This window comes from Chanodichthys erythropterus, chromosome 23, assembly GCF_024489055.1.
Source record: "Chanodichthys erythropterus isolate Z2021 chromosome 23, ASM2448905v1, whole genome shotgun sequence".
NCBI classification, from domain to species: domain Eukaryota; kingdom Metazoa; phylum Chordata; class Actinopteri; order Cypriniformes; family Xenocyprididae; genus Chanodichthys; species Chanodichthys erythropterus.
In genome coordinates this window covers 19,108,730-19,123,856 of record NC_090243.1, presented here as the reverse complement: position 1 = coordinate 19,123,856, position 15,127 = coordinate 19,108,730, and the positions used below count along the sequence as shown (strand labels likewise).

The window sequence follows — 15,127 nt, the reverse complement described above, 5'->3', positions numbered from 1 at the left end:
GAGGCTCAGTAGAAGACATCGGTTGATGAGCGGCCGCGCGCCCCCTGGAGGAAGAGCGGTTAGAGGCTCAAAGGAAACGGTTATTATTAGTAACATTTGATGCCCAAAATGTAGCCTCAGTAGGCAGTTCACTGTTTAGAGATACAGGCAACAAGTGAGTGGACAGTAGGATCTTGGTGAGACCGGTGCTTTATGTTTTCATCGATGGAATCAGAAGAGATTCAGAGAGAGGAATATCAGTCCTGAAACACTGGAGGAGTTCAAAACTTTCGCACTTTGAGGCGTTTGGAGTTTGAGAAACTCAACGACCTCTTTGTGTTGAAGGTAAGCGTGTGTTTATCCGACATCCATTTAACTGACTGTGTTTGATGTTATCAACAGTGAGATTTTTGTTAGCAAACTGTAGCTGATTTAGTAAATACATTCGCGTTTGTTTTTGCGAGATTTTTGCTTTGCGCGCTCATGTTCAGTGGTTGTCATGGCGATCAGATGTCGCTTTGAGTTTACAAACTATCACAGTTACAGACACACACCAACACAAATACAGTTGCTTTGTGAAGAAACCTGTTTTTAAGGATTTTTTTTGATAATTCTGCCGAGTTTTGTGTTTTTATGTCAGTAAGAATGTTTATATGTGTGTGTGTGTATGTATGTATTATATTCATATAAAAAATACCTTTACCAAAATATTTAAAACAAATTTACATAACCAAAACTGCATATATATATATATATATATATATATATATATATATATATATATATATATATATATATATATATATATATATATATATATATATATATATATATATATATATATATATATATATATATATATATATATATATATATATAATAAAATATATACACACACACAAACATACATAACCAAAACTGCATATTATGTAAGTTTGTTTTAAATATTTTGGTAAAAGTATTTTTTATACAAATATAATACATTTCTTTCCAATAAGAAATATCAGTTTTTCAATTCAATTCACATTTATTTGTATAGTGCTTTTCACAATACATATCGTTTCAGAATGTATTTAGCTTATAATGTTATAATTTAGGTAATTAATTTAAAATCATTGTTAGCCATTTAATTGAAGGTAGAAGCAATGAGCTCCTAGAAAAATGAATTACATATTAACAATAATTAGGATATACTGTATAGAAATTTGGGAATGTGCATGTTGATCCAGATGTTGCGTCAACATTTCTTGTTTCTCCAATTGTCTTGAACAAAATGTGCCTTTTCGTAAGGCCAAAATATGTTATAAAAAAAACAAACAAAAAAAACAACTTGATGATTTCTCTGTGATGTCATACAGTATAACATTTAAATTTTTTGGTCACATGACATCAGAAGGGCTGCCTGTATTTTTATGACTTCACACATTGAACATGATTTAGTGCATAAAAGTTTTTCTAGTTATGATTAATAATCTTTAAACAGAATTGTGAGTTGTTGTTTTTTTTTTATAAAACAAAAATGATAGAAGTTATGTCCAACATTTTTTTCAAGAACTTTAGTGATCGTTTTTCATTCAAAATCCTCATTCAGTTTATGTGCCACCTATTTTAATTGTGAAGAAAAATGATACATTTCAAAATGACTTTTAATTTAGAAATCGAAAACATGTTCATCATTTTGAAGTAATTTTTTTCCTTGCCGGTGTACTGCGTTTTCAACTTCTTTATTGTATTTAGCACAATAACGTGATCAAATAAAGAGCAAAAAAAAAAAATTATTCAAGCCATGGTCTGTATAAATAAAGAACTTAAATAGATCTGGACAATAAAATGTGCGTCACATCATTGACCCGCATGTAAAAACAAACAACAGGTCATAGAAGTCAAAAATCATAATAGTGTATGATGTTCCTATTTAGCCAAGTAAATGTGTGTGTGTGTGTGTGTGTGTGTGTGTGTGTGTGTGTGTGTGTGTGGGTCAGTGGAATCGCAAGTTGAGAGTTTGAGGAAGTTAGATGGTAAGGTGTGTCCTGCATACAGCAGGGTCAGGAAAAGGATGCTTACACACACACACACACACTCCATTATAGCCCATAGTGACTAAAGGAAAGGGCTGCTATTGTTGCTTGTGAGTTGAACTGATGGATCACAAAGTGTGTGTGTTTGTGAGTGGGAGACGTTGGATTGAGATGCATTTGTCCAGTTTCACAGGAAATGAGCTGATATGAAGTCTGTCATTTCCTCCATTTATTCTGTTCAGCTCGTGAATCATTACATGGATGGTGAAGTCGACCCTTTTATTTCTCGCTGACATTCAGAGAAGTGAGTCAGAGGCGCGGGGAAAGTGAGCGCTGAGGGAGGCAGTGATGATGAGCCGTCAGGTGGGTGACTCATGGGAATTGCGTTATCCAGTAAATATCAGCGGAAGGTTAACGCGGGTGATCGTTTGAATGAGAGATTTGCAAAGCATATGATGATGAACTTTCAGTCATGCCAAGAGCATCTGCACACGTCGAGCTGCGACTCTGTTTGAACTTGTAGAGACGCTGGAATACGACTGTTTTCTGCTTCCTTTGGGCTTACTTTACACACACACACAAGATGATGCAACATCCAGGATGTAAGGATGTTTCCTACAAGAAAAGCGTGCATGAAAATACAAATCTGTTTCCTGTACTAAAGGTTCATGCATTTAAATTCATCTTCTTTCCCAGATGACACTATCCATTCTGTCAGTGTTTTGTGTTGAGCGACAGTGATGTCCGGCCTATGAAAATTGACATCTTCACCCTTTATTCAAATATTATTAAAAACTTGGATATTGCGTAGTAGTTGTGTCATTTGTTAGGGGCCAAGCATCAAAGCTGGGATGGCACCTATTGTATCCATTGGCATTCTTGTTCTTCCACTCTGGGAGTCTATGGCAGCCCATAGAACCGCTTGCGGGAAAGTTATGTAATTTGGCACAATGATAGAAGACCGTCCCATCATTTGGTGTCTCTAGATCAAACTCTCTAGCACAACCACTGTTCAAAGTTTCAGTCGTGTTTACGCTAATTACTTTTGAACCAAAATTCTTTTTTCTTCTGATTCCTTGGCTCAATACGATTCAGTTGCACCCTTTGACGTCATGTTTCTTTTCCTGCCAAATTTTCCCGCCAAAAAAACTACTTTTTCGAACAACTCCTAGATGGACGGTTGCTCAAATTTTCATGAAAATCAAATCAGATCATCTTATGTTGGCAAAAGTTATCAAAAGCTTTTTGATAAACTCAACCATTCTCGAATAACGGGCGAACAAATTAGAAGAAGAGCATCACATCCATGACCTGAGGCTACATGCTGCGTTTCGGCACAGCGCCACCTACTGGTCCGGAACCAGCAAAAATACTTCTGAACGGTTTGGCCAAAAATTATAAAATTGGTCTTGTTAGATTCAGGGCAGCATGCCGAGGTGAATGATATCCAGTTTTACCATATCGGTCATTTTGGGCGTCGGGACATTTTGCATTTTGTAGCAAAATGCTGTAATTTTTTTGAATGCTTTAGCGTGTCATTATGAAACTCGTATCGGTCATCAGCACGATACCCTGAAGGAGCCTGAGAAGTTTCGAGACAGTGCCACCTAGTGATGAAATCAAATATTCATATGCTGATTTTGGGCCGTTTTCTCCCCTTCCGACAATCCTAGGTAATGTCCCGATTATCTTAATGGTTCTACAGATTATCTTATCAGATTTTCCTGTGGTGTGAGGTGTGTTAAGAGTGACTGAATCTGCTCGGAAGATATTGAACATGTTGAATATTTACGATTCACGATCAGGGCGCCTACGATCAGAAATCCTGATGTGTGGGGGGAACCCCGAGAACAAACACACGCACGCTCTAGAGATTATCACGTGAAATGAAACAATGTCCAATCAGAAGGCGAGCTGACAGAAGACTGAAGCATAACAAACGCACAAAGTCAAATGGATTTGGACAGCATTGATGGAGGATCAGCTTGTCGATTTGTGGCAACAGCGCGAGTGTTTATACAACGTGTCCTGTAAAACATACCAAAATCATTCAACGCAATTTCTACATGCTGGTCGTCGGCCATGTTTATGCTGAAGTCTCGAGAGATTTTGCGAGATTTCCCGTGTTCACACTCGGTTGAAAATCTGTTTGTGTGTTGTTGTGTGCACACTATAGGAGCAGAACTGTTAAATCTAGGATTTTTTTTGTCCTCGTGTTTGTGGTCTTTCACATTTTGAAAATCTTATAAGTTTTCAGAAATCTTTTAGTGTGTACCCAGCATTATTTTCATCTCCTTAGATTCCTGAATCCTCGCAGAGTCCAAAGATACCCAACATGCCAGGTTTTGCCTTATGGTTTGTGCAATGTTGCAATTCAGTGTTAAAACAACTTTCACGAATATTTTTGAAACCGTTAGTACAATCGAGACGAAACCACCGTAAGAAATTCGGAAACAAAGGTTGTTGGTTATATGTTAAAGCCCAAATGCCAAAATTTTGATAGTAAGTGGCAAAAAACTGCAATCAAAGTCATGCATGGGTCATTTTTTATGTACACGTATGTGTCTATAACTCCTACACGAAATGAGAGATTTTCACCAAATTTGACACGCTTATTTATGGGCACACTCTGAGGACATAAAAAAGTGGTGGGATTGCGCCTGTTAACTGAACAAAATATTAAATTGCCACTAACTATAATAAAGTATATGAAATAAAATGCTATATTTCACTGATGATTTTACTTCTTGCTTGCTTCTTTGTGCTTGGCCCCTTAATGGCCGCTTGCAGCTATATTTTTATTTCTGATAATAATGCAATAAAACATGCCAAATTGTGCAGACTTACTTTTTTGGCCAGGCTGTCTGTCATACATAGAAATTATGAACAATGTTTGTAATCAATGTATGCTTTTTCCTGAGAGCTTTTTGCTTTTCTATGCGTTCTATAGTAAATTACCTGTAGCTGTAGTATACTTTTTTTGCCAAATAATTTTGAAGATAAATACCTTAATCAAGTTTAGTGTTTTGTTCTTCCCTCATGTTTAAAATATTAAAAAAATTATAAAATATTTTCCTCATATTTCGATGGTTTAATTGAACGTAAACAAAACTAAAAACAACTTTGGCCACTTATGCTTTTCATATCAGTGTCATGATAAAGAAATGCACTGCATTGGTATAAAACTGTGAGAGACAATATTTGTGTTTGGAACAGCATTGGAGTCAAAGTCCATTTTTTTTTTAGGTGAAATATTACAGTTTAGTTCACTCTTTTTTGCCTATCCAATATAAACAAAAGTCTCACTGTTTATCAGTACAATTGTGTTGTTCAGAAAACCAACTAATTGGTTGCGAACCACATTTAAAGGTGAAGAGGAACAGCTCTAGTGACGTCTGCTTCCTCTTTTCCTACGTGTGAATATGACAATCAGTCTCTTTCTGTCTCTTTCTCTCAGGATGGCTCTGGCATGATGTTTGCAAGCTGTTATGCTGATGCATTCAGCACGGACACACTGATGGAGTAAGTCTTCACGTTTTGCATTTCATTAACACTCACATCAATATTCATCATGTTTAAAAGCCCTAAAGACAGTCCTTGTTATACTGTGCTTTTAGGGAAGCATTCAGACGCCTATAAATCAGCCAATATTTGGCTATGTTGATATTATCAGCATTTGTCAGTTTCAAAATCACCAAAGCAGTTTGCTTTTAGATATTTTTATGAATATAAATAAAGAAAATATTGTGTAAAATATCATTGAATTTCAGCATATATGTGGATATCTTTATTGACATGTTATTGGTTTGTATCACATGTCGTCCTCTAGTCACTTCTCTTTCTAGTAACAGTAACAGTAATCAGTTGAACACAACTCTACACTGTTTATTGTAATAGATTACAATACAATGAATTGATTTTTCTTGCTTTCATTCAACACTTAATACCCTAAAAGAGATAAATGAAAGCATGTTTTTTGAAAATCAATAAAATTCATTAAAATGTAAAGCAGTATCAGCTTTGTTGGCATTGTTTTGGGTCAATTTTGAAAGAAAATAATATCAGGGCTTTCTTTATAGTACGATAAACAGTTTTTTTGTGCCATGTTTTGAATTGAAATCTTTATATTTTCTAGTTTTCAAAAGCTTTTTTTTTTTTTTTTTTTGAAAGAAGTCTCTTATGCTCACCAAACATGCATTTGATGCAGTAAAATATTATATTTATATTACATAGTATATTCTGTGTGAATATATTTTAAAGTGTAATTTATTCCTGTGATCAAAGCTGAATTTTCAGCATCATTACTCCAGTCTTCAGTGTCACATGATCCTTCAGAAATCATTCTAATATGATGATTTGCTGCTCTAGAACAGGGGTCTCAAACTCAAATTGGCAGGGGGCCATTTCTTTGATTGACACCTCATAGGAGGGCCATATTAACATTCAAGCGCAAGAAAGCGCAACATTTCAGAAAATTTACTTTCCTTTGCATTATTTCTCATTTACTTTCATTAGGCCTACTAAAATGTTTTTATACCTATACTATAAATATTTTATTTACCATACTAAATGTAAACAGCAGTGTCTCTCTCATTGTTACAGAGTTTAATATAATTATATAATACTATTACTAATATAATACTACTAATATAGTCTACTAATATAATACTATTAATTGCAATAGTCTGGTAACTTCTCACATCCAACAAGGTGCATGGAATAAAAAAATGTGTAATTTAGGAACAAAACCAGCAACACTTGTGACTTGGAGGGGTCAGAAATAAACAAAAAACTGGAGCTATATATAAATCAACTTTAATCAACTTTATTTTGTCAAAAAATAAAAATCTATCATTGTTACATACATTATTAGTTTTTAACATTTAGTGGAAGTATTTTAAGTAATTTTCCCTTACTTTATGTTCGCTTAAATAACATTAAAATCTTGCACTGCACAAAACTGTACTGAACACAATCCCTGAATACATTTGTACACTTTGTTTCTTGACAGATACCTGCAGCGCTTGCGCTCACACAGCTGAGACACATTTGTCCAAGATGCCGTTTAAGCATCGGTAACGTTTAATGGTTGCATCGGACGCGTTTCGGTGGTTTAAATCGGCGCTTGTGACTTAAAGTCGAGTGTTTTTACTGTAATTTGGGCATAATAGAAGTGACGCGGTTGAGAGTGCGGCTCATGCTTGCATAGCAACGACAGACGCCACTGGAGCAAAAGCGCATTGGAAAGGAGAATGCGGCACAGCCGCTTATGTGACGCGATATGTGAATGCCCCCATTGAACGGCGACTTTTTCTTTGCATATCAGTCAGGTAGCAACTAGGGAATAATAATAATTTAGCGGGCCGGATTATGTTTTATTTTTGAGATTAGTTGCGGGCCGGGTGGAGGGGGAGGGCGGGCCGTAAATGGCTCGCGGGCCGGCAGTTTGAGACCACTGATCTAGAAACATTTCTGATTATTATCATTGTTGAAAACAGTTGTGCTGCTTCATATTTTTGTGGAAACGGAAATGTTTTTATTCTTTAATGAACAGAAAGTTCAAAAGAACAGCATTTATTTGAAATAGAAATCTTTTGTAACATTATAAATGTCTTGTCACTTTTAATCAATTTAATGAATCCTTGCTGAATAAAAAACATCTTATTGACCCCTAAACTCTTGAACAGGAATGATAATGTATTCCACTTGACCTGTTTTACGTAAATTGAATGGTATTTTTTTTAAAAAATAAGGCAAAACAGTAAGATGTACAGTATAATATCAGTCATTATATTGGTTAATTATCAGGCATAACAAGAACATAATTATTGCCCATTGGTATCTGCCAAAATGTACTCTGCATCCATAAAAAACTGAATTTACACTGGCTTCTGATTTATATAAATATTCAGACCCTTTACTGAGATGCCAAATTAAGCTCGAATTGATTGACGCAATAATAATGAGCAGTGCTGATAATAATTCTGTTCAACAGGAAGTGCTAAAATGATGCACGCACTTCCTGAGGGCATCGCAGTCCCAGTCTGTCATCTTAAACTCATTTTAAAGCCCATCACATCTAAAAGGAGACTCTTCTGGCGTCACACTGTGAGGCAGAGTGTTTTGTGAGTGAGGGTGAAAATAGTGACTCTCGCTCCTCCTACCGCTCATTCATCATCGTCACTCCCACTGTGGCCCATATGTAGATTTAGTAAAGGTGGGTGTGGTCAAAAGAGAGCCTCATTTAAACCTTTAAGTACAATTTAATCATGAGGATCAAGTTTATTTTAGATAAAGTAGGTGAAGTAATACAGAGTAGTCAGACATCATCATTTGACATACAGTGTTATGCATACTGTGTCACAGCGAAGTACACATTTTTTGGACACAGGGGAGATGTGCCTGGGGCGTTCTGCTTCATTAAATCCACACTGACGTGATCTGTGCTGGTTTTGGTTCGGTTAGTGCGTAGTGAGTAGTCCTCAGGGACAGATAGACATGACAAACCACCACCAGAACCATCAGCATCAATGATCTGTGATTTAAAAACACCCTCGTCGCTTGCGCACTCGGTGTGTGCGAGAACGAGAGCTGAAGACACTAGAGGGCTCCAGATTGACATTTGAGAGCAGTAGCACCAGTGTCACTAAGACCCTGTTTACACCTGTTATTAAGATCCGCTTTGGTCAATTGGATCACAAGAAGATGAGGGAGACACATTCCCGTTTACACCTGGTGTTTTAATCCGTCACTGTTGTCCACTGTCAAACACTTTCTTCGAGAGGAGGGTGTAAATGTATGTTTTTTTCAGACCTTTCCATCTAATTGACAAAATAAGCTTGCACAGTTTACATATGAATACACAGAGATGGATAACAGAGAGCAGCAGCTTTAATTTTTGCTCTGACAGTCGCAAGATCGTGCTGAACGCTGTGAGTGTGTGTTTGTTAGAAACCAGGAATGGTGAGAGAACATTGTGCTTGGTACATTTTTCGTCTTCAAACCAAACATGGGTCTTCAGCTGACAAAGTTTACAGGGCACCTATTATGCCCCTTTTTACAAGATGTAATATTGGTCTTGGGTGTCCCCAGAATGTATTTGTGAAGTTTCAGCACAAAATACCCCACAGTTAATTTATTATAACCATTTGAAAATGTCATTTTTAGGGCCTTTTTTAAAAAGAGCTGTTTTGGTGTGTACCACCTTAAATATAAATGAGCTGCATATCCCCGCCCTGCCTTTGGATGAGGGCGTAACTTGCATACCTATGGCAATAAACAATGGCTAAGAGTGAGAGACCCGCTGTTTTGTATGGCATTCAGCCGTACATGTTTGAACCGGAATCAGACCCAGATGATGAAGAGACTCCAGCAGAAGAAACACAATTGAGAATGGAGCAGGATGTCTCTGAATGGTTATTTGATACATTTATGTACTTATAGAGTTTTAATCGCGTCCCCTTTGCAATTATGGATGTGCAACACACACACACACACACACACACACACGCTGTGATAACGTTCGCGCAATTTTTTGAAACTACAAACACAAATACTGTGATAACGTTTGCTAGGTACGTTAGATACACACTATACAAGCAAGGTTTAAATTATATACACAGACATTCTACGACGACGACAACAACTTTAGACGCATTTGTTATTGAATTGGCTGACATCGACTGAAATGACTATTTGCTCAAAAAACATTAAATACACTTACTTCTTCTGGAGGTGACGTTGGATCGCGAACAGTAGGCAACGATCCACACTTGAGGATTAACTTTGAAGTCAGTCAAAAAATGATTCGCGCAAACATAAACGTATTTTGGAATTTTGAGTGGCGCTTTTCCTTCGTAAATAAAATCCATCCACTGCGTTTTCAGTGGCTCTGATGTCGGAAGTAAGTGAAAACTACTATGTTCATTATTACATCCCACAACAGAACACTTATGTTTCTTAGGAGACATTACCGGCTGTTGTTGAAACAATGGAGGATGGTTGACAGATCACCGAGGGCGGGTCTATGCCAAAACCAGATTGTCAATCAAACCACGTGGGTGGGGCTTAGCGCAATTCTACGTCACAGTGAGAGCAATCTTAGAACAGGGCATTCTGAGACAGTGCTTATGAATTATTGAGATTGTAAAAAAAACACTGGGTGGATTTTTCTCATTCTAGGGTGGTTTTGCTCACACACTGCCAACACACATTTATGGTCAAACACCATGTAAAAGTGAATTTTGCATAATAGGTGCCCTTTAAATCTCATCTGGCTAGCGCACTTCCCATAATGTTTACGCATTAGGTCAGTAGGTGGTCTTTAGTGGCTGTTCGAACACATTCGATCACATGAGCGTTTACACTCTGAAAGCAATCCAGTCGACTACCTCTGGAAGTTGACGAAAGTGTACAAGCTCAAAACGTTTTACACCCTTTTTGCACCTGTATGTAGTGTCATCCACTTGTGATCCGAATGACCAAAATGCATTGACCAGGTGAAAACGGGGCCTAAGTTCTACAGATGGAGGCATCAGCACCTGATTTGGTAGCGATTTTAATCATAAAGGTAATTTACTCATAAAATGACTTGTTTTTGCATTAATAAGTGCAGTAACTAATAGTATTACATGTTTATTTCTTGTAAATAAACATTTAGTAGTAAAGAAGCAAGCTTGAGTTGAGATGGAAATAAAACTAACTTTTATTAACAACAGTAACATGTAAAAACCTATTTTTTTAATTATTTTTGGTCATCACATTAAAAATAACATTAAAATTGGATTTAAATTGGATTGAAAGTGCTGGAAAAGTGCTTGAATTTCACTCTTAAAAGGTTGTACAGCCCTGAAATCAATAATGTAAAAACATTCAACCATTTCTACCACAATACCATGGTTACAGTTAGCGTTTCTACATTAAATACATGGTGAATGTTGGTGATTTGTGGACTGAAAAGCCTTCTTTACTTGTTTGTTTATGGCACAATGCTTCTCTTGGTTTCCATGTTTGATCTGATATGGTTTATAACATAATTGTGCACTGAGTTTGAATGCTTCTCAGTAGATCTCGCAGTAATGTTATCAATATCAACTGATATACTATCCATGCTGCGCATCTCAAACAAGAAGCTTGATTTCTTTCTGCTTTCGTTTTGTTTGCCGTTTGATGTTTTTCATATGCAACAGAACTTGGCAGCTCGGAGCTTGTTTTTGCAGATTGAACATACTGAATCATAATTAAAATGTATGAGAAGTGACGTGATGTTATCTGTTGACTGTTGGCATTGGTCTGCCTGTGTTGGCGCAGTGTGAATTGTCCTTAACTACGACGCGGTGGTTATTACATCTCATATCATCTGAAAACTCTTACACTGCCAATGCAATGACTGACGCTTTTGTATTCGATTCCATAGAGCTCCGTTATCAAGCCCTACAGTGGAAAATGAAACCTTATCCGTACTGGCTGGGCCGGATCGGCACAAAAATAATTTTCAAGTGCTTCATTTTGAACAGCTAATTTAATTATTTTATGATTTATGATAAAAATAGTGGTGAATAGTTACCTAAACATTCCCTACATCTCTTATTGGTTGGGCTAACCGATAGTCCCTCACCAAACAGTGTTGCGCTGGTCATGATGCTCAAACACGCATAGTATTAAATGAAAAATCATTTTCATCATGCACTGGGTTGAGTGTTTCATATAAGAGAGTAAGGAAACGCATGTTTAGAGTAGTGACTTATCACAGCTGTGACCTGAAGCTGTATTGATTGGAGAAGTCAGGTTATGACACATGTGCTATTTTTGATGTTTCTCTCAAAGGCAGCGGATATCATGATCATCGTCTCCATTGTTGTTACCTGCATGGGTTTTTTCAAGCCTAGATCTGTGATACGCTCAGAGCCCTTGTCCGTGATGTTCACAAATCCCTAATGTGCGCTAATGGGCATGAATGCAAATCTTCACCAAACCCTCCAGATATTCACAATATTGTCACAATTTTTACAAAAATATTTTCCTTGCAATTTAAAAGAAATGGGACAAATTTGTGAGTCATATGTTTGGAGTGAAATGAGGGTGAGTAATAATGACAGAATTATCTATCTGTCCTAACATTTTTGCACTGAACCTGTAGCAAAATAAAAAAAACATTTATAGTTTAATATGTAAGAGTCTTGCAACGAAACCACATAGACTTGAAGTCCAAAATGCTTTAAGAAACGAGAAGTGTGGGAGTGTTTGATTGCGTTTGCTTTGATACTTGAATGTTGATTTCGCTCCCTTGATTAACTTGACCTGTATTGTAGGCTACAGTCTGTTACATCCGTTCCCACCATGTTCAGCTTCTAGCAGGAGAGAGAAACTGCAGACGGCAGCAGAAGCAAGATGCTGCAGGGAGGGAAATATGTTTGGATGAAGTTACATGCAAGGACACAATTCATTCTCAAAGAGAGCAGTGAACACAGTCCTGTAAATTTGCCATGAATGTGCAATATATATGCTCAGTTTTGCTTGCAGCAGGCAAAAAATGTGCCAGCCTGATGATTCCAACTCGGTATATTCATTCAGTTTCAATATCTGGCCAAAAAAAAGGAAAACGGTGGATGTAGAGAGCAAACAAAGGACAAGCGATGCTCTCCCATTCTCTGCCTGTATTGATTTTGTGAACTCCACTCTCTGAAGTGCAGCCCAAGCTGCTGTCTTTATCAAAGAATGATTCACACACACACAAACACACACACAAATGCGTCGTTCTGAAAGCAGAACAGTTGGCAAATTCACTGATTCTAACCATGTCACCTCCTTCTTATTCCTTTTTCATTTTTAGTCATTCATTTTTTTCCCCCTGCTTTGCTCTAGATCATATTAATTCTTTCAGAGCGCTCGGCACGCATTTGAGAGAGGGAGAGAGCGAGCGAGAGAGGGAGGTTGAGAGGGAGAGATGCAGGATGCTGATGATGTTGCCGCAGCACTGATGATACTCCGGAGGGAGAATGCTGAAAGACACACTAAACTCACACGCGTCCGTCTCATTCTGGGAGAGACCCTGCGCCCGCTGCGCTGCTTTTGAAGGAAGTTATAAGCATTGCTATTTTCAGAGCGAGCGAGGCTCAGGCGGGCACGCAACTGCTGCTGCTCCGCGTTCGCCGATGTTTGCAGGGGAATGTGAGAAGAGAGGAGAATGAGTGAATGAATATGATGCTCAAGTAAACAGCAGCTCGTGGAAGATCATCAGAGCGCGGACGCACACGCATGCAAGGGACAGAATGGCAAGTTTCGGGAAACTTACGGATTACTTTAACCGTCGCCGTTCCAGAGATGAGCTCATGGCTCGGAGGGATGCCCGTCGCAGCGGCAGTTACTGTTGCACGGTAGCCGAGGCCAGGTACTCTAGAAACGGCGGGATTCTGGGATTTTTGCGTGTGTGTGCCTGAGATTTCCAGACTTTTATTTTGAAGACGTGGTCTATTTAGTTAATATTCTAAAAATAATGACATGGCATTACCTCAAAATGAGATGAGCAAATATCAAAATCACCTGTTAATATAGCGGATAATCAAATCTGAACACCTTTAATGCTGTTTTTGTATATTTTGGTTGACAGTATTTGATGTGTGTAGTGTTTCCGGGAGGGTTCGAGTGCGGTCAGTTCACCTGGACGTCTGGTCAGTGGGCGGACAGAACGGGGCGGGTTGAGAGAAATGAGCAGCCAATGAAGTAAGAGAGAACAGATGGGGTACTGTGATTGGCAGGGATCGAACTGAATCATCAGGATGTTTTAGTCATAAAGAACCTTTGAAAAGGTGTAAATGCTCATACATCAATTTTCTGAATGCAGTCTAGTTTCTTTGTCTTAGACAGCTTGTCTTGGCAAATCTGAGCACAGTTTGAGACATTTGTTGTTTCCTTCTGAAACTCTAGAGCCAGGTTTCACTGACAGGTCTTACATTAAGCCAGGATTACACCTTTAATTAGGACATTTAAGTAGCTTTTATAAACATGCCTTATATATATATAAAAAAAAAAACATTACTGGTGTGCATCTTGAGACAAACCAATGGCACTGACATATTTTAAGATATGTTAGTGCAAGTTGCTTTCAGGTAAAACGGCTTAAACACACATTTTAGTCTGGGACTAGCTTAAGCCTTGTCTGTGAAACCAGGGGTAGAAAAGACATATGTGAGATTTCCAGGGTCTTTTTCTCAGGAGAAACATCTGAGAAGCAGGAGATGTAGACGGATGAATGTTCGTTCATCATTTACTCACTCTCATGTCGTTTCAAATCTAATGATTTTCTTTCTTTTTTGAACACAAAAGGAGACATTTTGGATGTACTAATCTGTTCTTCTATCGAATGAAAGCATATATGGGGCTGCAGTGCTTCCCACAGGTTTGAAATATACTTGCGGTGGTAGCCGGGCGAAAAATCCTCCTATTACCCACGGCACAAAAATGGTCTACAACGTGACAAACAAACAATGTGTGATTTTTTTTAACAGTATTTTTATTTATTGAAATTCATTTTAATTAAGTAACATATTACATTTAATTACATACTAATATTATGCATTGTAAATTATGCAAAATTACAGCATTTAAATGGTTTTACTAGTAAAATTTATAAAATGAATAATATATGTGTCAAATAATGTTCTTAGTTTTTTTCTTTCTGTGGGGGAGACTACAATAATTTACTATGAATTAAATATCAAATTAAATACAATTTATTGTGTAACCAATTCTAATTATAAACAAGCCCGAAATACACAGGTACTCTTATTTTGAAATGTCTTTACTATTGCAGGCTGATCCTTCAGATTCTTACAATCGTCTAAAACATTTTATATAAAGGCCATAAAGTAGACTTTGTAATAATTCATCAGCTTGAGTTCATTAGCAATCGCTTGGCATAAATCTGCACTTTTCATTGATCGAGAATCACTTTGAAGCAGTCTGAAGCGCTGTTGCGCGAGCTTGTAGAACGAGCAACAGCGCCCCCTTGTGACTTCGCAAAATACAGCACCTGTTTGAATGTTAGCGGGAGTAAACAGTTCTGACGCACACATAACGAGCTGGTACGAAACGACTAGTTAATTGATCGCAGATGGTTTCATTATCTTGCG

At 37.4% G+C, this 15,127-nt stretch overlaps 1 protein-coding gene across 2 annotated transcripts in view; it reads left to right on the top strand.

The window, feature by feature from the left end:
• The first annotated feature begins 116 nt into the window (after window positions 1-116).
• ankfn1b (ankyrin repeat and fibronectin type III domain containing 1b) overlaps window positions 117-15,127 on the top strand; it is a 93,794-nt gene continuing 78,783 nt past the window's right edge. For both annotated transcript variants that reach the window (XM_067377611.1, XM_067377609.1), the window contains exons 1-2: window positions 117-324; window positions 5,455-5,519. In XM_067377611.1, coding sequence (XP_067233712.1) covers window positions 5,467-5,519 — 53 coding nt within the window. In that variant the 5' untranslated portion in view covers window positions 117-324; window positions 5,455-5,466. The remainder of the gene's footprint in view (window positions 325-5,454; window positions 5,520-15,127) is intronic.